At 43.6% G+C, this 21,454-nt stretch overlaps 1 protein-coding gene across 1 annotated transcript; it reads right to left on the reverse strand.

Moving 5' to 3' along the window:
- Positions 1-703: 703 nt before the first annotated feature.
- Positions 704-20,714, reverse strand: LEO1 (LEO1 homolog, Paf1/RNA polymerase II complex component). The gene is made up of 12 exons (XM_066592593.1): positions 20,526-20,714; positions 14,862-15,719; positions 14,619-14,726; positions 11,161-11,258; positions 9,933-10,078; positions 8,829-8,913; positions 7,525-7,619; positions 7,311-7,445; positions 4,973-5,108; positions 3,105-3,288; positions 2,730-2,830; positions 704-1,364 (listed from the first exon to the last, which is right to left on the reverse strand). The coding sequence occupies exons 1-12, from the start codon at positions 20,587-20,589 to the stop codon at positions 1,257-1,259; spliced, it is 2,118 nt and encodes a 705-aa protein (XP_066448690.1). The 5' UTR covers positions 20,590-20,714; the 3' UTR covers positions 704-1,256.
- Positions 20,715-21,454: the final 740 nt, after the last annotated feature.

Raw genomic sequence — 21,454 nt, forward strand, 5'->3', positions numbered from 1 at the left:
GCCCTGGACTGCACTGTCAAGTGGCTCCATGCATGTATCGTAGCAGAAGGAGCACACTTAAGAGTACACTTTTCTTATTGCAGTCATAGCAGTGGTCCCACAGCACAAAGTGAATTTCTGCTTCTCAGATGCTACTCTGCAACTTAGCAGTTGGGTTTTACCTTCTCTCTCTTTCAGGGCCCACAGCAAAGCTGAAATCCACGTTACAGGGGGCCATGCCCCATACCATCATGTAGAGCACCAATGCCTTCCTATTGTTATTTCAACATAGGACACCAATATTGAGATATAGCACTAGATCATTCTTTTTGACTACACCCCATAGGAGTGTTAATAGTTTATTTAGCATGTGCACCCTCGTGCATGATGGGGTTAATTTGAAGGAGAATGTTCATGTGATCACTAGGAGTGAGTAACAGAATGTGTCCTAAGGAAGAGTTCTGTAACTTTCCAACTGGCACCATCACTGCCTGCTGACATTTAGTGCTGCTTCAATTATGCATCAGTGTTGGTATTGTGCCGGTACAGAGCAGGGATACTTAGTAACAAGGCAAGTAGTGAAAACAAGTTATACCAGTAATGATACAAAAGTCATTACAGCATTAAACACATGTTAGAGTGGCAGGGGACATGTTTCCCTGATTGTTTTTTTTTGGCACCATCAAAATGAGTTGTCTATTTACAAAAGACATTTGGTACAGTATTAGCCATTAAACAATATATCTACAGGATTTTATTTCTCCAAATGAGACCAATAACATCTTACTTAAAAATAACAGTATGTTAGAGCTTATTCACGCTCATCCTTGGTATAGGCATTAATATTTTGGGATTTGGGGGTCAGATTTCATCCACCCCTGTACATCACATCAGCAATCACTGTTGACTCAGACACCATATACAGCTGTGGCTATGCCTTGTACTACAGCTCAGTGCCCTTCTCAGTGCGACATAGCTGCAATGACCTGTAGTACCAGACAATCATGATTATATGATTGACACAGTGACAGAGTAAACAATGCAGCAACTGGATCGCCAAATGATCAAATAGTGATGGTCTGGAACACCCCTTTAATTCAGTCATCGTTAATCCCACAATAGATGCCAATGCTCTTCTATAAATGCAGGTATAGACGGTGTGTAAACAGATGCAGTTTTATGTTGCAGCAAAATCATCATTTAGGGACCGTTCAATTTTGCACCTTTAATGAACAGAAACCAATCTATGTACATCATGAAAAATATATATACGCGTGTTACAAATCCTCATCGTCATCCTCCTCATCACTAATGACATATTTCTTGTGTTTTTTGTTGACTTTCTCTTCATCATCGGCCTTCCTCTTTTTTGATGGTTCACCCTCCTAGAAAGAGAAATAAGGTGTAAATACTTCCGTTATCAACAAAATAGGGGTTTTCAATCTCGGCCAAATATGGCTATAATGCAAACACTGCTCTGGATGAGATGGCTGGGAGAACTTAAACAGCCAAGTGTGATCTACATTATTCCATAATTCCCATAGAATGGAAGTAACGGAAACAGTGTAGCGAAGCCCGCATGGCTGTTTTCATAATCCTGACCACCTTCTACAGCCTGGGCTTGGGGGGGGGGCACAACTAGAGATAGGTGTGGGACTGCACTTAACTGACCTTTATGGCATTTCCTGTGGCTACTCCATAAAAGTCTGAGATGCAAATACCTTTTTGATGGTTATTGCTCAGTTTAAGAAGATGTAAAGCCATAAACAGAGCACAGGACTAGCCTAGAAATCCACAATTACCTCGAAAGTAGCTATTGCAGTCATTATGTACAACTCAATATTCGGCAGTGGGATAGTGTGTGTGACAATTATTTGTAGGCTCCAACAAAGCTGGGGTACATGCAAATTATCATATGGAGCTAGCAGCACTCTGTCCCTTAAAAGGGGTGTTCCAGTGGTAAACTATTAATGGTCTAGCCTCAGGATATGTAATCAATAGTAGAACAGCAGGGCCTGTCATTCTTAACCCCCACTGATTATCTGTTCACCAGCACAGCATGCTTATGCATGGTATTGTAAGCAAAGTTCCCATCTATTTCAATGGGAACTTAAAGGAACAAAACATAAAAAGGGATTACTAACAATATAGGTTTAGTATTGCTGCAATTGTACTGACCCACAGACTACAGTGAACAAGTCATTTTCACAACACCATGAACTCTGTAAGAACTGAACCCAAGAATTTTATTTTTTCACCAGCTTAAACTTTTTTAAAAGCTTTCCAGTACACCAATAGTACCATTATAGAAAACATCTGGTCTCGCAAAAAGCAAGCCCTCATATGGCTATGTGGACGGAAAAATGTATAGAGTGGGAAGGCAGGAATAATAAAACAAAAATAGGGGGGGCGGGGGAGGGAAGAAAAAAAAAAAAAATCGCTTGACTGTGAAGGGGTTAAATAAGAGATGCAGAAACAGTATAGTTGGACTTCTGTGATAAATCAGTAATTCTCTGTTCCCATCTGGTGGAGACCCATTCCAAAATAGCACAGCATGCAGTGTTATAATCTCTGGGGAAATACTGGGGTATGTAACCGAAGCAGATTGGGTCCATCTTGTGACATTTGGTTTCATCTAACGGATCTTTTCTTTACGGGGGATTCCAACTTTCTGCTCACCTAACAGAAGAGGAAATTGAACACCCCAAACACATGTAAGCAAGTGTCTGTGTACATAATACTAGACGCACCTCCTCATCACTGTTGAGTTTCTTTGCTTTGAGTAGTCTCTGCGCTTTGTCTTCATCTGAGCCTTCATCGCTGTCTGATGAATAGATACGGGCTCTTTCCTCTGTAAAAGATGTCAACATATAAATTCTCCAAAAGGAATAAAACATCAATTGATGGTCCAATGTTAGAGAAGTTTAAGCCCTTATTCCCCAGCTAACTGAGAAATCACATCCTCTACTGAAAACCACTGCACCACACTGGCTGAGATGCCAGCTTATAGTACAAGACTGCCTTCTATAACTCAGATGCTCTACTGCGCCCCCTGGTGAATGTGCAGAGCTTCGAAAAGGTTAAACCACAGTGACACTGATGGGCCTTCAGCGTTTGTTTTTTACCTCTTCCTCCTTTATATCTGTTCTTGATGGCTGCCAGACTTATTGACTCTTCTCCTTCGTCGTCATCATCATAGCGGTCAGGCTCCAGATAATTAGCACTCAGACCACGTTGGTGCTGCTTTTCCTTGATTCTGCGCTGCTGTGACTCTCTGCGAATTGACGCCCTCAGTCTCTCTTCTTCTTTCTGCATGAAAACAAGAAGATAATGAAGCATTGCTATTTGGAGCTTTATTCCACAGAAATTGGTTTGATTATACGGACAATCTTTAAGGATCAGGTTTGTGTTGTTATAGCATTTCCATCAGTGGTTTTGTAGTCCAAGTGTTTCCACCCGAACCCCAAGAACCTGACACACCGCATTATAACAGTCATTGGAATTTGTAAAGTTATATTTGGATCATTTGAAAAACAGATTGTTCATGTCTCCACTATGAGCGGAAGCATTGAGAGTGTTACACAGATTGACAACGTTCAACTCATAGAAGGAATGAATAGGTGAATTGTGAACCGATGGTTTGTTAAATCTCCACTATAGGGTTTGAGAAAAGAATTCTGCAGGGACTTCATAAATAGTGTTTTGGCTTAAAACAATCTTCCCCAACGAGGAACATTGTCAACCCCCCCCCCCCCCCCCCCAAAAAAAAAACAACCCCAAAAAACTAAATCAAGCACATGAGAAGAAGTTATCATTTTGTTGCAAAACTTGGCATGAAGTTACACAAAAGGATCGCCGCATGAGCAGCTCCAACTGTTTTGTTATCCACCATATGGAGACGGGTTGCACCATCGTTACAGGACCTTGTGTCTGATGGAACCATTTCCAGGCACTTGGCTGAAGGACATTTGGTCTTACAATGCCCATTACAGGTATGGCCTTCGACACACAGCATTGCTTCTGTTCGCAGTGGTGCTATGAATGACAAAACTGGACTGCTATAGAGAGGAGCCAGGTTGTCTTCTGCGACAAGTCCAGGTTTATTTTGGACACTGATGATGGCCATGTTTGTGTCAGGAGACTTCGGGGTGAGCAACTCAATTCTGCCTTTGCTATGGAGCAGCACACTGCCCCCTGCTGATGTGATGGTCTAGGGAAGCCATTGCATACGTCAGTCGGTCTCTCCTAGTAATGGTATGAGGGACAATGACAGCTCAGCGATATGTTCAGGACATCCTGCAGTCACATGTGTTGTTTCTCATGGTGGCATCCAAGAGGCATTTTCCAACAGGATAATGCTCAGCCGCACACACAAGGGGGGTCAGAGGAGCCTCCACAACATTGCCACACTTTAGTATCCTGACCGGTTGCCAGATTTATGGCTAACAAAACATGTATGTCAACATCCAGGAAACCCACTTCAGACTAAAAATTTGTAATAATCTAGAGGCTCAATTAAGGAAATTTGGACCCTTACGCCAAAGGTTACCATACGGAACCTCTATGCCTCCATGCCCCCCCCCCCAATCACATCTTGCATCCAAGCTAGAGGCGATACAACAGGGCACTAGAGCCTCCCTTCAAGGGGTTAGTCTTCTGCAATAAATTATCCATTTGCTCTGATATTGTAATCACTTACTAGTATCAACGTTACAATCACACATAGAAAGGCTCATTCAATTCTGTAGACTCCTAGGTGCTTTGTTTTTTTACAGCGAGTGTATATTAAATGCTCATATATAGAACAAGTTATGCCTTTAGCAGCCGCATCACAACTGACACTGTAAAAAAGTAGTATTGAAAATCTGTAACAAGTCACTGAATGGCATTTCTCAGTACAACATGAGTTACTGCAGACCTGCCCATAGATTTGTGTTTACATGTTACTGCACAGAATAACGTTACTTATAACACAACCAATCAAACATTTTACCTTTATCATTTCTGTTCTCTGAGACTCTGGATCCCGTCCGGCCATTGGAAGAATCCTGATCTTTTGAGTCTTGGAACATCTGTCTGCAAGGGACAGGGTCATCTTTCTGTGAGTAGCGCTGTCTGTGGAATGAGGTCTGAGGGCAAAGAAAACATTTTTTAAAAATTAGGTATTCGAGCACTTAATCACTCCAGACAAATATTCCCTAAAAGTGATTATTAAAAATACAGATAGGTTTCCAATGCACACAAGATTATCGGGATATCCTGGGAGAGGAATAGGCATGACTTAACAACAGAGATGCTACCGAGTGTTGGGTGTGACAGACAGGCGCCTGGCAGACCCTGCCCCCCCCCCCCTTCTTTTATTTATCCTTTTCTTTCTCTTTACACCCAACAGCATTTCATTTCCATTGTTTAAATGTTAAAAGGTTTTATGCCAACCAGTGGTGCCCTGAATAACTTGAGTATATACACAATTTCTGTAAGCGAGTTCCCTTCCCAGAGACTTCAGTCATATGGTAACCAAGTTTGGATGATTAGGCCAGGGTCTAGGTCTACCCGCCTTGAGGAGGTGCTCCATTCTTTTGCTCGAGGAATGGAGCATACTACAACCAGCATTCTCTAAGCTGTTTGTAATGTTACTGATTGCACTGCCCTCTCAGAGGGACCTGTTCCAATGTTTTCTTTTTCTGGGATTTATAAAAACTTTAAATAAAGAATTTATTAAAAAATAAAAAGATAGGTTTATTGGACTTTGTGTTCTAAATATACACCTTATTCCAAGCGTGGCTGAGTTTCTTTACCATTTAGGAAAACTGCACAGAAAAGTTATTCACCAGCTGCAACTTTTTAAGTTTATTGGCCACACAGTTCTAGGAATTAGTGAGCTGCAGTCCTTATCCTACAGCGGGTGCTGTATGTAGGGTATGCTGCACTATTCATCCTGTGAAACATGCAGGAACTGCTGATAGAGGCTCCTAAAGGAGTGTGATTGTAGTGTGAGGCATGGCCTTATTTTGTGAACACTTATAACTCAACATTTCAGTTGGATCTGGTCACTAAGAGGTACTTGGCTTGAAAAGGTTAAGAAACACACTGATCTAACACAGGCAAACCAGAGGAGAGAGGAAATAAAAAAAAGGATCAGATTGGCAATCCTGATGCAGCCTTGTACACTCCGTTCCAGATTTAGATCTGACACCTGTAATCACAATTGTCCAGCACATTTGTGTCCCATATGTAGTTTTTACACTTCTACAAATACACAGAGATGGAAATCAATCAATTATTACAATTTGGTCTGTTAGCTTAAAAGGCCAAGAATCTCGCGATTCTGGTTTGCCCGAGTGAACCAGCTGGTGACATCACCAGCTTATTCGCTTGGGACGAATGTTTAGACTGCACAACTGCCATTGAGAATCGTGCAGTTCTTGTTCGATTGTTCAGGGTTTCACATTCACATGTCAGAAACGCTATATTTTCTCCTTAGTGAGAGCACCTAGATGGTGAGTGAGGAGACTCAAAAAGCCATGCATGCTCCTCTGGGTAATATGCAAATAAGGGAGATGGAATAAAACCTCCACAGCGCCACTTATTGGAAGGCAGCGTTCCTTCAAGCCAAAGTTAGACTCCTTATACAAGCCTTGTAAAAATGACTGGGAATTAAAAGCAAAGCCAGACTCCACGTACAGACAGCTGTTTCAGGGTATGAAATACTGATTGATCAGAGTTAAAACTGCCTGCCGAGTGATGAGCTGGCATGGATTTTTATGCCAGCTGAAACTGAACGACGAGCAAGAACCTCACGTCTATCAGTCGTTGGCTGCGTTTTGAACGGAACGATAATTATTCAGTTCTACTCGTTTGACAGAACAATTATCATTCAGAAAATTGTTCAAAGGCCCGGCTCACATGAGCATGTTGACACAGCGTATTCAACACGTGGGTCTTGGATGCGTAGTACATGGTACCAATTTGCCATAGGTGGCTATGTTACCACTCACACGCCTTGCGCAAAGTACATACACAAGAAAAAAAAAATGGCAGCATGTCCTATCTTGGCGCATATTATGCGAGCATACATGCAGAGATAGTACATGGCAATAAGCGACACGCCGCCAGTATGCCATGTCATTGCATACTGACTAAGTGCTGCACGCGTGTATCTCGCAGCCTGCGTGCTGTAAGATAAGGCCAGGCTCACAAGTGGAACGCAGCTTAAGTTTGATTATAATCCCAAAATAAACAAACAGTCTCAAGCCATGCTGAAATAATACAGTCATACAATGCCCGAATAAGAACCATAAAAGTACAGAGAAAAAACAAAACCACCGTACCTGAATGTCAGCTTGGTCTTGAATACAGCCTGACCTTGTAAACCTGTTCCTTGTCTGATAAAAAGATGGTTGTGGTCTCCTTGTAATGGAGCTTTGTACACATCAAATACTTCATTACCCAAGTGTAAGGACATACTGCAAGAAAAATGACAGATATGACGTAAGAGACAAGTTACAAAGTGAAAGATGATGAGCGCAACAACCAGACCCTTACCTGCCATCAGACCATTTAACAATACGTGCGTTGCTCTCCCTGACGTCAATTCCTTCCTCGTCTCTGCGGGTTCTCCATCTGATGGTGTTTTCTACCTATTTGCAGAACAAAGACGACACACTAAGTAGTATCTTACAAATAGTGGAGGATGAATTGATACAATGAAGGCAATAAAGAAACAAATGAGGTTCTCATTGGAAGGATGTTTTGTAAAAGGAGCAAACTTCTAAGCCTGAAATGGAAACTAGATAGATGGATGTATATTATACAGATGTAAATACAGCAGATTGTCAATACAGAGCACATTTACCATCCAATCACGTGTGTGTAGAAAAATTAATTGAATTTTGCACTAAAGATAAAGTAGGTACAAGGATTGCAGATTATCAGCAGTTTGAGGTGTAATAACAAAACACAAGTCTACATTTAACCCCACCCTTTTCTTGTATACAACATGTACATATAAGGAAGGTGTAATCGCAGACAACAGCTAGGAGCAAAGATTAATTTGTTGGGTTTGGGAGGATATATGTTCTGCATGACTGTCACTATTTTGTTGCACGATCATGTGCCAGAAAAAGCAGCTTGTAAAAAAGCCCTACCCCGAAAATAAGCCCTAACTGCAGGAAGAAAAAAAAAAGCATACATCACCTTAGAAGCGCTGTCCCGTGCTGCTGCAGCTTCTTCCCGATCCCCATCACTGGTCGTCTTCATCTAGGTTCATCAAGCGCTGGCTCCTGGAAGCGTCCGACAATCAGAGGCAGTGCTTCCAGGAGGCTGGCATTTCTTAATCCCCGGCCAGAAGAGATGAAGAACAGTGACGGGGACAGGATGCAGCGGAGCTGACAGCGCTTCTAATGTGATGTATACTGTTTTGTTTTTTTCCCTGAAGCTAGGGCTTAGGTTATGGCTTTGACAGTAGAATTTCCTACTGTCAAAGTTGCATCGCACGAAAACTGCGTTTTTGTGCGATGCAACAGAGAGAAAGGCTCCATAGGGAAACACGGGCTACAAAACCTCACAAGTCGCGTGCATATCCCTGGACCCACGAGGTTTTTGTGTCGGGATGTTACACACTCCAAAACATTGCATGCGTGAATTAACCCATTGCAAAGCACGGGCTGAATGAACGTGCGATTTGTCGCAATGTGACAAACTCGCACAACTTTGTCGCCCATGTGAATGAGGCCATAACATATATATTTAGTAGTTCTGTTTTACTAAATAATAGTTTGTGTTTCACTATAAATATGGAAGAGTTCAAAATAAAATAACGCACAAATCCAGGTGAACTGAAAACATACCTTTAGTTTCAGCCTAGTTCTACCTTCTTCATCCAACATCTCCTCATCTTCAAACTCATCTTCATAATATTGTGGATCAAAGGGTCTAAAAGACAAACAATTACATTAGTGAACCTGCTAAGGAGCGTACAAGAAGTTTTCCCGCTGACCACTACACCTAATAGTCGGCATTACAGTGAAAGGCGGCTCCTATATATAGATAACACAGAATAACATTCACTATAGGCGATGGTGACAGCTGATGGTCACCTCATTCCTCTCCCTGCACAGTGAGCTTTGGACAGGGCACACAGCATGCCCATAACGCTTTCCTATAGAAGTCAATGGGTAACTGCCTATTTATTGCACCTATGCCTCATGAGGCTGTTTAAAAGCATCTGGCTAAATGCTGTTAACTGCAGCTCAGGCAAGAGCGCAGCCCCCATAGTCATGTACAGAAAATAGAAAAAAATAAATCTACAATCAGACATTATAAACCGTAACATTTTCCACTTCTCTAATATCTGATTTTAATGAGTCAAGAAAAAAATAAATAAATTTATATGTCATTAGTTCCCTTTAAGTGGTTGTCTCATGATCCCGGATACAAAGGTTTTCAGACAAAGTACATTTATCTTCTAGTGACTGGATAAAGGATAAATGTATGACTGATGGTACGCAACTGCTCTGATCACTAGAATGGGTCTCCTCACAGCTAGAATGTAGCAGGGGGGAGTTTGAAGAGAAAAGTGGTTGCATATGTGCAACTCATCCATTCAAATCAACGGGCCTGACGAAAAGTGGTGATTTGGGGGGCCCATTCCAGTGACCCGGGGGTCTGTGGGATGGGCGAACCGGGGAGGGAGGGGGGGCCCTGGAATGGTGTCCCAGCAATCATATACTTATCTATCCTAAGTTGTAGGAAATCGTCATCAATGTAGACTAAATATGCATGGACTGTTCTGTGTAGAGAACGCTAGCAAGTCAGCTGGTTGCACCCAAAGAACGTATAAGTGTGTGTATCACAGAAACGTACCGAGGACAAGGAATGATATTAGTGATCATCTGAATGAAGTACTTTTGTATTATCAGTCACCTTTCTAGTTAGTCCTAAATGTACTATACCTGGGCTCCACACTGAGAAAGTTGGGAAGCTTCACAAAATACAAGTCATTTCCAAGGTCTGTGTTCACTTTGGGAATCTCGACTTCTATTCGGGTCTCAGGCACAGGTTCCTCCTCCGGCTGATCTTGTTCCATTCCATCTTCATCCTGCAAGATCATGAAAAGGTCAGGAAATCTGTCTGCCCGATACAACGTATTACCATTATGTCCAGACCTATGGCCTAACTGTACCTTCATTACGTAATATAGTCACATGACAAACATTTATAGGAAATCTGCATCCAGACGACAAATCCTATACTTGCTTCTCAATGAGTATATCTCAGCAGTTCTTTTTCAGAGTATTAACATTGAGAAATACACAATAGGTGAGCTATATCAAAACTGGGAGGGAAGGAAAAAAAAAGATTTCCACCTCCTTTTTTAACCCCCTTAACACCACAGGACATAAGTTTACATCCTGGGCAGTAGTTAACACAAGAGGACGTAAACTTATGTAGCAGTAGCTGGCTGTAACTGCGGGTAATGAGAACACAAATCACTGCTCTTAACCTGTTACATGCCGTGATCAATGTACATTGCGTTATGTAAAAGGTTCACCGAGGGAGGAAAAAAAAAAAGACCCAAAAACTTTTTTGCACACTTTCCCATTTATATTAAAAATAAATAAATTTTAAAACCCCATATATTTAGTATCATCGTATCCGTAACGAACTTTCAATAAATTGAACACACTCTTGATCCTGCATGGCAAAAACCATAACAAAAAAAAACTAAGAAAAGAAGAGCAGAGGCAAAATGCTTATTTTTCCTCCCAAAAAGCAAGCAATAAAAGTGATCGAAAAGACTATATGCACCCCAAATTGGTACGCATAAAAACTACAGCTTTTCAAGTCAAGAACAAGCCCTCACAGAGCTTTGTCTATGGAAAGGTAAAAATGGTTAGGGAACTTTTTGCCTGTGATGGGGAAAAAAAATCCCACCCACACACAATGGCAGAATTGATGTGTTTTCTCTCCCTGCTCTCCAAAAAATGGTACCAATAAAATCTACAGTTTGCTACATAAAAAACAAGCCCACATATGCCAATGTCAACAGAAAAATAAAAAAAGTGATGGCTTTTGATATGTGGAGATGAAAATACACCAAAAAGCATTGTGTCCTTATGGTGAAAATATGCCTGGTCCTCTTTGCCAGGCTACCTCATCCATAGATCTGTGGGTACATACCATTGGTTGGCCTGGAGTTGGAGGCTTCTCTCCACCATCACTGTCTGAAGAAATATCATCCGCATCTCCAAACAAATCAGAGGCACCTTTTTTCCCGTCTGTCAAAAGAAATTATTACAGATGGGATTTCATGCAACATAGTTAAATTAAATAGATTAGATATATGTGATATTACACCTCGTCAGAAAGGTCAACCACCTAGAACAAGTTGTCGGAATCAAATGAAACTATGTGATTGTAACATTGATTTAAGGGATTACAATATCAGAGAAAAAGGATAATTTATCGCAAAAAACTGAGCCCTTGAAGGAGGCTCTAGTATCCTGTTGTACCGCCCCTAGCTTGGATATAAGATGCGATACAGGTGGGCATGGAGGCTCTAGTACCCTGTTGTACCGCCTCTAGCTTGGATACAAGATGCGATACAGGTGGGCATGAAGGCTCTACTACCCTGTTGTACCACATCTAGCTTGGATATAAGATGCGATACAGGTGGGCATGGAGGCTCTACTACCCTGTTGTACCACATCTAGCTTGGATATAAGATGCGATACAGGTGGGCATGGAGGCTCTACTACCCTGTTGTACCACATCTAGCTTGGATATAAGATGCGATACAGGTGGGCATGAAGGCTCTAGCACACTGTTGTACCATCTCTATCTTGGATATTAAATGCGATACAGGTGGGCATGGAGGCTCTAGCACACTGTTGTACCACATCTAGCTTGGATACAAGATGTGATACGGGCAGACATGGAGGCTCTAGTACCCTGTTGTACCATCTCTATCTTGGATGTAAGATGTGATACAGGCAGACATGAAGGCATACAGGTTCCATATGGTATCCTGCAGCATATTATTCCTCATTTGCTGTAAATGAGTCTTTAGATTGTATAGATTTGTAGGATGCTGAAGTTGGCATCCCAGATGGTCCCATACATGTTCTACTTGCGATAAGTTTGATGACAGGGCAGGACATGTAAGGGTAGCAATGAAAGACACTCTTTTTACCCGCTTGCTGCATGCGGCCGAGCATTATCCTGCTGGAAAATGCCTCTTGGAAGCCGCCATGAGAGGAACACATGTGGCTGCAGGAGGTCCTGAACATATCGCTGAGCTGTCATTGTCCCTCGTACCACTACTAGGGGTGACCGACTGACGTATGAAATGGCTTCCCCAAACCATCACACCAGCAGGGGACAGTGTGCCACTCCACAGCAAAGGCAGGATTGGGGCGCTCACACTGAAACCTGCAGACATGAACACGGCCATTGGCAGCGCCCAAACTAAACCTGGATTTGTTGCTAAAGGCAACCCTGTTCCACTCAGTAGCAGTTCAGTTTCGTCATTCACACCACCACTGCAAATGGAGACGATTGTGGGTGCATGTCAAAGCTAGTACACATAATAGCTGCCTTGAGACCAAATGTCCTTCAGCCAAGTCCCCGGAATTTGGTTCCAGCAGACACAGGGGCATGTATAATGCTACTACCTGTCTCTAAATGGCAGACAGCAAAACAGTTTGAGCTGTTTGGACAACCAGACAATCCTCTACTGCTGGTCTGTCGAGGGCGTCCTGAGCCCGGCCCGGTAACCTTGTGTGCCCTCAACCATCCACTGGTCCCAACACCTCCTAACAGTCTGGTCAGAACGCTCCCTCTCACACACTTCACTGGGCGAAATCTCATTGTATCATACAAGTGGATACAAGGTCACTGCACACAAGGAGCCTCTGAGAGCCTTTTTATAGGCCAAGAGTGGAACCACTTTTAGGGCCTCAGGTGGTAAGATCGTTCATCTAATCACACAACTCTAATCATTTGTATATCTGCCTGAGATGTAACCGCATGCCGAGGTTTGCAACAACTCCTTCTAGGTGCACATTGTTCAGCAGTAATTGAGTACAAAGGGCCTTCAGTTCATTTTAAGGCAGGCTTTCAGGTCACAGGATGGATCAGTAGAAATTAAGGCAAGCTTGCTTTACTCAAGATGCTACAAGTCGAGGGATGTGCATGCAGGGCAATTAGAGAAATTGACATTTACCCTTTGATCCAGGCTACAGACTGTTTTGGGTAGGAAATGGGTAAAATTACAAGCAGTTATGAAACCGCCTATAGTCTAGTGATGGCCTGACAAAAACGTCACGTGGAATTTAAAGTCTATCTACCCTGCTAAAAGATATATTAAAGGGGTTGTCTGAGAAATAGAAAAAAAGTGAAACGTCCTATGTATCTAGTAGTAGAAATACATACTTAAACAGCTTTAGTCATTTCTAACTGCTCATTTTGTCTAAAGCGACAATGATTGAGAAAATAAAATAATGGCTAAGCACAGAAGATGCCAGAACAGGTTGCGTCAGGACAGAGCTGGGCACCTATCCAAGCTCTCATTACTCGTCTGCCTGTCCGTAACGACACTCTGGACTACTAACCCCTCTGACAGAGGACTAATGACGTACTATCATCACTGCTGAGACCAGATCTCCGCTGTGTCTGGGGGCCGGAGGAATGGAGCTTTAAACTCAGAGCCAGAATACCAGCTGCTCCTCACATGGTTACTGGACATATTCCCCACACCAGCCGGTCTCCTCTGTACATACGAGTTAGATGTATCTGTAAGCCGGAGGAAAAGAACGTCTGAGACGTAATCTCAGTATTGATAATACAACCTACCGTTGTCCTCTGTCAGAGGGATTACTAGTGCAGGGAATCACTACTGACGGGCAGAGGAGCAAGGAGAGCATACAGAGGCGATCTGCTCTGTCTTTACGCAACCTGTCCTAACTGGATGGGTTTTATGTTTAGCAGCCATTTTTATTTCTCAAAGATTGTCCCCTAGCCAAAACAAGCAGTTAGAAGTTACTAAAAGGATATATTGGTATCTATACTAATGTATACACTGAGTTTTTCCCCAATTTCTGGTTTTTCTCTCTTTCTCAGGCAATCCCTTTAAGGGGAGTCTGTCAGCTTGAACATGCTGCAAGCATCATGTTATAAAGGAGGAGGAGCCGATTGTTATATGGTTCTATGGAGAAATAATCAGTATAACTTGTATTTTATTCACTACTATCTCCGATCATTCTGAACTGAACAGTCCAATGGGCGGAGCTATCAGTGATCAACATCCTTCCCTGTATATACAGTTATATACAGCTGTCAATCTCTGATCGCTCCGCCCATTGGACTGTTCCTCTCAGAATGATCAGAGATATAAATGAATACAATACAAGTTATACTGAATCCTTCCACATAAGACTATATATCAATCGGCTCAGCTCCTCCGGCTCTATAACATGATGCCTGCGGTTTTGACAGTATGTTCCAGCTAAGAAACTCCTGTTAAACAGTGACTGATCACGGCATTTCCTTATAGTTTACCAATTCAGGCAAGGACTCACTTTAAAAACAATATCAATGTCATTGCATAAAGATAGAAGACTTATAGAAGGGCGCCATACCTTTTGTTGTTTCCCCATCACTATCTAACTCAGAGTCTGACTGCCTTTTCTTCTTTCTAGGTCTCTGACGCACAATCTCTTCTTCACTGTCGCTGCCTTTTGCGGATACTATGAAAGACAAGAGCAAACATGGTGAACAGCAGCAATAATCCTCGTCGATCTACATTTTTAACAATTCCTTGATGATTGTAAAGTTCTCCACACAATATGCCGATGCAGAAGAAATCTACAAATGAAACGCACCTGATCTGCGCTCTTGCTCTTCACCGTCTGAATGTTGCCGATCGTCATCAGAGCGATGACCATCAAGTTCATCATCATCTGAATGCGGTCTGTGCTCGTCGTCCGAATGGCGGCGCTCATGGTCTTCATCGTCAGAATGTAGCAGCTCATCATCTGACCGATGACGTTCCTGTTCGTCATCTGAATGCTGAAGCTTCGGCTCGTCATCATCCGATTGTTGATGATCCTGTTCTTCTCCATCTGAATGCTGCCTATCATCATCGGAATGTCTTGGTTCGTGGTCATCGTCATCTGAATGATGTCTGTGATCCTCCTCATCAGAATGATGGTTTTCGTGGTCTTCTCCATCAGACTGCCTGTGCATCTCCTCATCTGATCTCATATTTCTCTCGTCATCTGAATGCTGTGGTTCATCATCCGAGTTCTGAATTTTCTCCTCATCAGACTGGTCACTTTTATCCTCTCTACCCCATTTTTCGTCTTCAGAATGGGCATCTTTTTCTGACCCTTCAACATCAGAATGGTGGCTGCTGTGGTCAGATCGGTGGCCCGCATCGTCATCTTCATCCTGAAAGTTTTCGGAGCCGCTGTGCTGTTCGGCATCGGAGTGATCGTTTTCCTCTTGATCAGAGTGGACGTTACCTTCAGACCGTTCGGATCTTTCCGAACGGTTGTAACTACCACTATGTGGGGACCCAGCTTCATCCTCGCTGTCATCTCCAAAAAGTTCTCTGTTGCTGGGTTTCACAGCAGAATGTCCATCCTCGTCATCATCCCGTTCACTGTCGCTGGCGGAAGCGTTACTCACCGAGCCAACGTTCCTTGGTTCAGAGTCAGAGCCAGATCCAGAGTCCGAGTCTAAAAGGCGGAAATAATAGTCAAGATTATTGAACCCTCGGCATTAGAATACATGAAAGCACTCTACATGTACAGGCGCACCACAATCAGATGTTCATACTACAAAGGGAGATGCTACAGAAAGTAGGAAAATCTTAGTGACCTGATCATTTCCTTATATAAAAACAGTCAGACCAGTACCCACCTACACTGGAGAAAAACCTTGGCCTTATATTTAAGCCACTTGCAAATTTTCTTAAGATTTTTTAAAGAAGTTTTACTTTAAATGCATTGGAATAAAAAAAAAAAAGGGACGCTGGATGGTGGACATAACCCTGAGGCCCCCCGATCACTTGCATATTTGGAGCGGCATGATGTCCGTGTTAATCCAAAGAATATGGCCCCACTACAGCCCATGAGGCTATGTACATGGATTTTTTTTTGCATGGACTCATGGTGTGCGTGAAAAACAAAAAAACACAAATGGCATGTCATATTTCTGCCCGTTTCATGGACAAGAAACCGGACACTCCAATGGATGTCAGTGTGCAGAGTCCGTGTGTATTGGACAGCACACGGACGTGTCTCCACGCTGTCCGATGCCAGTTGTCTTCGAGTCTTACGGGCGTAACCCGCATTAGCTAGTGTGCACCTAGCCTTAAGTACCCTTCCAATTCTGATCTCCGTCTTGATCTGACATTGGGCATGGAGGGCAGTTCATGCATGCTGGGTGGTACAGATCACCCTCTAAAGAATATGCCCCAACTATGTGGGGTAATCCAGGAAGCACTGCAGTGTATTATCTAACTTATCATAAGAGCTCAAGTCCCCTACTGGGTCATAATAGAAAGGTGAAAAAAAATACCTGTTAATAAAATACACTGCTTATGAATGTGTGCCATCGCTGCCCAATACACAGACTGATTTTTTTGTCTGAAAATCAGATGGAAAAAAAGCCTGTGTGTACTGGGGGGAAAAGAGGGGTACCGATACAAACTATAGCTCGACCTGCAAAAAACAAGCCTTTATTCAGCTCCGTCTTTGATAGTCAAGTTATAGTTATAGGTATTTTTATTGCTTTGCTGCACTCAAATTTATTGTTAAAAAGTGAAAAAAAGAGATATATCATTTTGGTGCCATCCAACTCAAGCCAATCCACAGAAAAGATTCTTCAAAGTAAAGCAAGGGCAGAATTTGTGTTTTTCCACCTTGACAAAAAAAGTTATGGATTTTGAAGTGTGGAAATGAAAATTTCCCCAAATTGTCGCACCCTTAACCCCTTCATGGCACGGCCTATTTTCGGCTTAAGGACGCAACAATTTTTGGTGGATTTTCTTCTCCATTTATCAAAAGTCATAACTTTTTTATTTTTCCGTCGACGCGGCCGTGTGAGGGCCTGTTTTTTGCGTGGCGAACTGTAGTTTTTATCGGTGCCACTTTTGGGTACATAGACTATATTGTAAAACGTATTTTTTTTTATGATAGCAGGGAGAGAAAACGCATCAATTCTGCCATAGATTTTTTTTTTTTTTTTTTTTTTACAGCGTTAATCATGCAGCATAAATGAGACATTCCATTTTTTCTGCGGATCAGTACGGTTACAACAATACCAAAATTCTTACATTTTTTTAGGTTTTCCCACTTTTCTGCAATAAAAACCCTTTTTTTGGAAATCTTTTTTCTATTCTAAATTGCTGCATTCAAAGTCCTATAACTTTTTTATTTTTCGATGTACGGAGCTCTATGAGGGCTTATTTTTTGTGAGACGAGCTGTAGTTTTTACTGATACCATTTTGGGGTACATACGGCTTTTTTGATAACTTTTATTGCGGTTTTAGTGAGGCAAAATGCTAAAAATTAGCATTTTGCCTCAGTTTTTTAGTGTTTTTTTTGCGTGCACAGTCAAAAGCATGTGCAACTTATTATACGCGTCGTTACGGACGCGACAATACCAAATATGTGGGGTTTAATTTTTTTTTTACCTTTTTTTATGCTAATCTGAAAAAAAGCATAAAAAAGGGGTTTCTTTTACATTTTTTTTTTACATTTTTCTTTTCTTTTTTTAACATAATTTGAGTCCCTCTGAGGGACTTACATCACTGTGCCTATGATCGCTGTCATAAGGCATGGCAGAGCTACTGCTCTGCCATGCCTTATCGCTTATACAGCGATCATAGGCATAGGCAATACAGGACGCCGGTGTCTGGCGTCCTGTTGCCATGGTGACAGGCCGGGCTCTCGCGATGACATCGCGAGTTCCGGCTGGAGACACAGAGGGAGCCGCGCTCCCTCTGTGAACTCTTTCCCTGCCGCGATCTACTTAGATCGCGGCAGCGAAGGGGTTAACAGCGGGGGGCGCATCTCCGATGTCCCCCCGCTGTTGCAGCGGGACGCCGGCTGTAACTGACAGCCGACTCCCGCTGCAGGATAGCGCGGGATCACATATGATCGCGCGCTATCTCCAGGACGTAAGTTTACGTCCTGTTGCGGGAAGTACCAGGCTGCCAGGACGTAAACTTACACCCTGCAGCGGGAAGGGGTTAAAGGGCTGTCCAAGATGAGACATTTTGCTAAGAACAGGTTCCACATGACATAAAAACCCACAAAAAACAACAAGCTCATAACTCCTCCTTCCAACTTCCTGCTTGTTCCCTGCCAACAGCTCCAGGTCTCCACCATAATGTGCTGCTTACAGGCTGCAGCAGCCACAGACCTCAATGCTCAACATCTGAGCTCTGCCAGAATGTTCGAAGGGTATCCTGGAGTACCTCAGGGAAAATAGCTGTATAACTCTGTGTCATCATGGGTTTAAGATAGGCCGCTCCTGTCAAGCCAATCTGATCAGCTTCTACGAGGAGGTAAGTTTTGGACTGGACAGGGAAAAGTCACTGGATCTTGTGTATTTGGACTTTTCCGAAGCATTTGATTCTGTGTTGCATAAAAGGCTGGTATATAAAATGAGATGCTTGGTCTTGGTGAGAATGTGTGTAAGTGGGTTAGTAACTGGCTCAGTGATAGAAAGCAGAAGGTGGTTAGAAATGGTACTTACTCTGATTGAGTCACCGTTAATAGTACGGTACCACAGGGGGCAGTACTGGGCCCTATTCTTTTAAATATATTTATTAATGACCTGATAGAAGGATTGAATAGTAAAATATCAATATTTGCAGATGATACAAAACTATGTAAAGACATTAACACAGGAGTGGACACAGAGGGATTGGGCAGAAAAGTGGCAAATGAGGTGTAACACTGATAAATCAAGGGTTATGCACATGGGCAGGGAAATACATGTCACCGTTACACACTAAATGGGAAACCGCTGGGTAACACTGACATGGAAAAGGACTTGGAGGTTTTAGTTAACTGTAAGCTTAACTGGAGCAACCAGTGTCAGGCAGCTGCTGCCAAGGCAAATAGGATCATGAGGTGATACAGACCCCTTTTAATATATTAGGGGACAATACAGAGATCTCTGCCATCATCTGTTTATACCCAGGATTGTAACAGAAGGGGGGGGTTCTGGTACTGGTGTATCTGGACACCACCGGAAGCTAGGGGTTTGACAGGGAATGCATAGAGGAACGCCCCCATCGTACTCCTAGCTCCCGATTGGCAGAATTAGCACATGGAAGGGGGATGCGTGCTGCAGCCCCTATTGCTTGTTACCTGGCCTTGAGGGTCCCCCTTCCATCAACGCTGGTCAACCGCTACCCAACTATGTCTGCCAGCTGCTGTGCCGCCTGTGTGCTCCGTTCTGGCTGCACGCCGTCAAACTTCTTTTGGCCGGTATCTGTGTCGCTGCTGCCACTCCCCATTTTTGGCCATCTGTGCTGCAACACCAAGATGCTACTGCAATAGGGGCCACCACCGCCGTCTCTGCCGCTGCCGATAGCATGGCACTTGAAGAGGAACTTGCCGCTGGCACTTACGCTCCCAGAACAGATCTTCAATAGGGCCCACAGGCGCCAATGCCGTCTGTGGTGGCCGTGCCACAGCCGCTACCAGGACGGAACATAAATAGGGGCTGCCACCGTGTCTGCAGCTGCCGAGGTTCGGCCTCTCCTCCAGGAGCACAACGGCACTGGAATTGGCCCCACCGCTTCTGCTGTGCTCCCCGACCAGGACGGGAGTTGTGTGAATAAACAGGCCCCCAGCCAATCAAAAGCTGGGGGGGGGGGGCGTTAACAAGTGTCAATGCTGGTGTATTATGCCGCCACCCCTAACTTCCGGTGGTGACATAAGACACCAGTGCCCGGGGTTCTTTACTGTAAGAGCAGTGAGACTATGGAACTCTCTGTCTGAGGACGTGGTGATGGCAAATTCACTAAAAGTTCAAGAGGGGCCTGGATGTCTGTTATTGAGCGGTACAATATTACATGTTATGGTCACTTATAACCTCAGAAGGGCCGGTGATCCGGGGATTATTGTGACTGCCAGATTGGAGTCGGGAAGGAATTAAAATTGGGAAAATTGGCTTCTACTTCATTGTTTTTCGCCTTCCTGCGGCTCGGCACGGGGCTAACAGGCTGCACTGGATGGCCATGGGTCTTCTCAGCCTTACACACTATGTGACTAGGTCAGAGACGGCTGCAGCAGCCTGTAAGCCACACGTCGCCGCGAAGCCCCGGGGACAAGCGGGGTGCTGGACAGGCATCAGCTCGTTTGTTAGGTTTTTGCCACAGGGGACTCATTTCTAGCAAACCACTCTATCTGGGACAACCGCAGCCCCCTATAAGCAGTGCCTCTAAGGGTTATATAGCCATATGTAATCATCTCCAGCCGGGGTACAGACGGGGCTCAGGCCGGCACATCCGCGGGACTCACCCTCAGCTTTCCGCTCGTTGTCTGACTCTCCGTCGCTGCCGAAAAGCCCCTCCAGCACGTCCATGTCCGGCGTCACTACACGGCATCCACGGAAGTGCGCAGGACCGGAAGTGGCTATGAGGAGGAAGTCGTAGCGACCAATGTGCAGCGGTCCGCCTGAGAACACTGTCCGCCGGCCGCGTTATAATAATCTCTAGAGGAGAAACTCTAAGCGCCACATTCACAGGCCACCTCGTGCAGTTCTACTACTAATTCTACACCGGCGTTATTTCCTATAGGCGTGTGAAGCATACTGGGAAATGTAGTTCTAAAGCGGCGCATGCGTATTTGTATCTCCAAAGGGGGTGTGTGTACCCAACAACCAATGAGGTCGCTGGAATCGCTCACCGCTGCTGAAGTGCGGCTGAATACAGTACAATATATGCGTCCTGCGTTCCTGAAGTGACGTGTGATACTGCTGGGGTCTTACATGATTTATATAACTCACCTCGGCCACGTGCATCCTGATTGTGAGGGGGCAGACTGAGGTTTTTTTATTTTATATAAAAACATTATAAAACATTTTATTGCAATTTTTTGTTACAATATGACAATAACAACATAAATCCACAAGGAGAAAACTCCCGACAGAACACAAAAAAAATAGTTCAACCAAATTTGACTTCACAGCTCAATACAATTTGTCTAGGCAACATTTTCTCTTAATAGCATTAAAACAGAAGGATCGCAAAGACCCTTCCAGACTGTCATCACCCAACAGTTCAAGGATCCTCAACCCCCAACTGTCCCAAACCGCCCTTTAAATTTCCTACAGATACCATTTAGGATCCTTTTTAGAAGGGCCGATTATCGTTTCAATGAGCGAATGACGTCACCGCCAGCTCTTCCGCTCTCATGCACGCTGTTAGTACAGGCAGATACATCGTTGG

The sequence above is a fragment of the Eleutherodactylus coqui genome, chromosome 2 (assembly GCF_035609145.1).
Source record: "Eleutherodactylus coqui strain aEleCoq1 chromosome 2, aEleCoq1.hap1, whole genome shotgun sequence".
NCBI classification, from domain to species: Eukaryota; Metazoa; Chordata; class Amphibia; order Anura; family Eleutherodactylidae; genus Eleutherodactylus; species Eleutherodactylus coqui.

Excerpts from the sequence above, each read along its gene's own strand:
- LEO1 (XM_066592593.1), bottom strand. The coding sequence starts at position 20,589 with ATGGACGTGCTGGAGGGGCTTTTCGGCAGCGACGGAGAGTCAGACAAC. Across the intron at positions 5,109-7,310 it reads AAGACCAAGCTGACATTCAG|ACCTCATTCCACAGACAGCG; the intron begins GTACGGTGGTTT and ends CTTTGCCCTCAG. Across the intron at positions 3,289-4,972 it reads AGAGAACAGAAATGATAAAG|AAAGAAGAAGAGAGACTGAG; the intron begins GTAAAATGTTTG and ends GTTTTCATGCAG.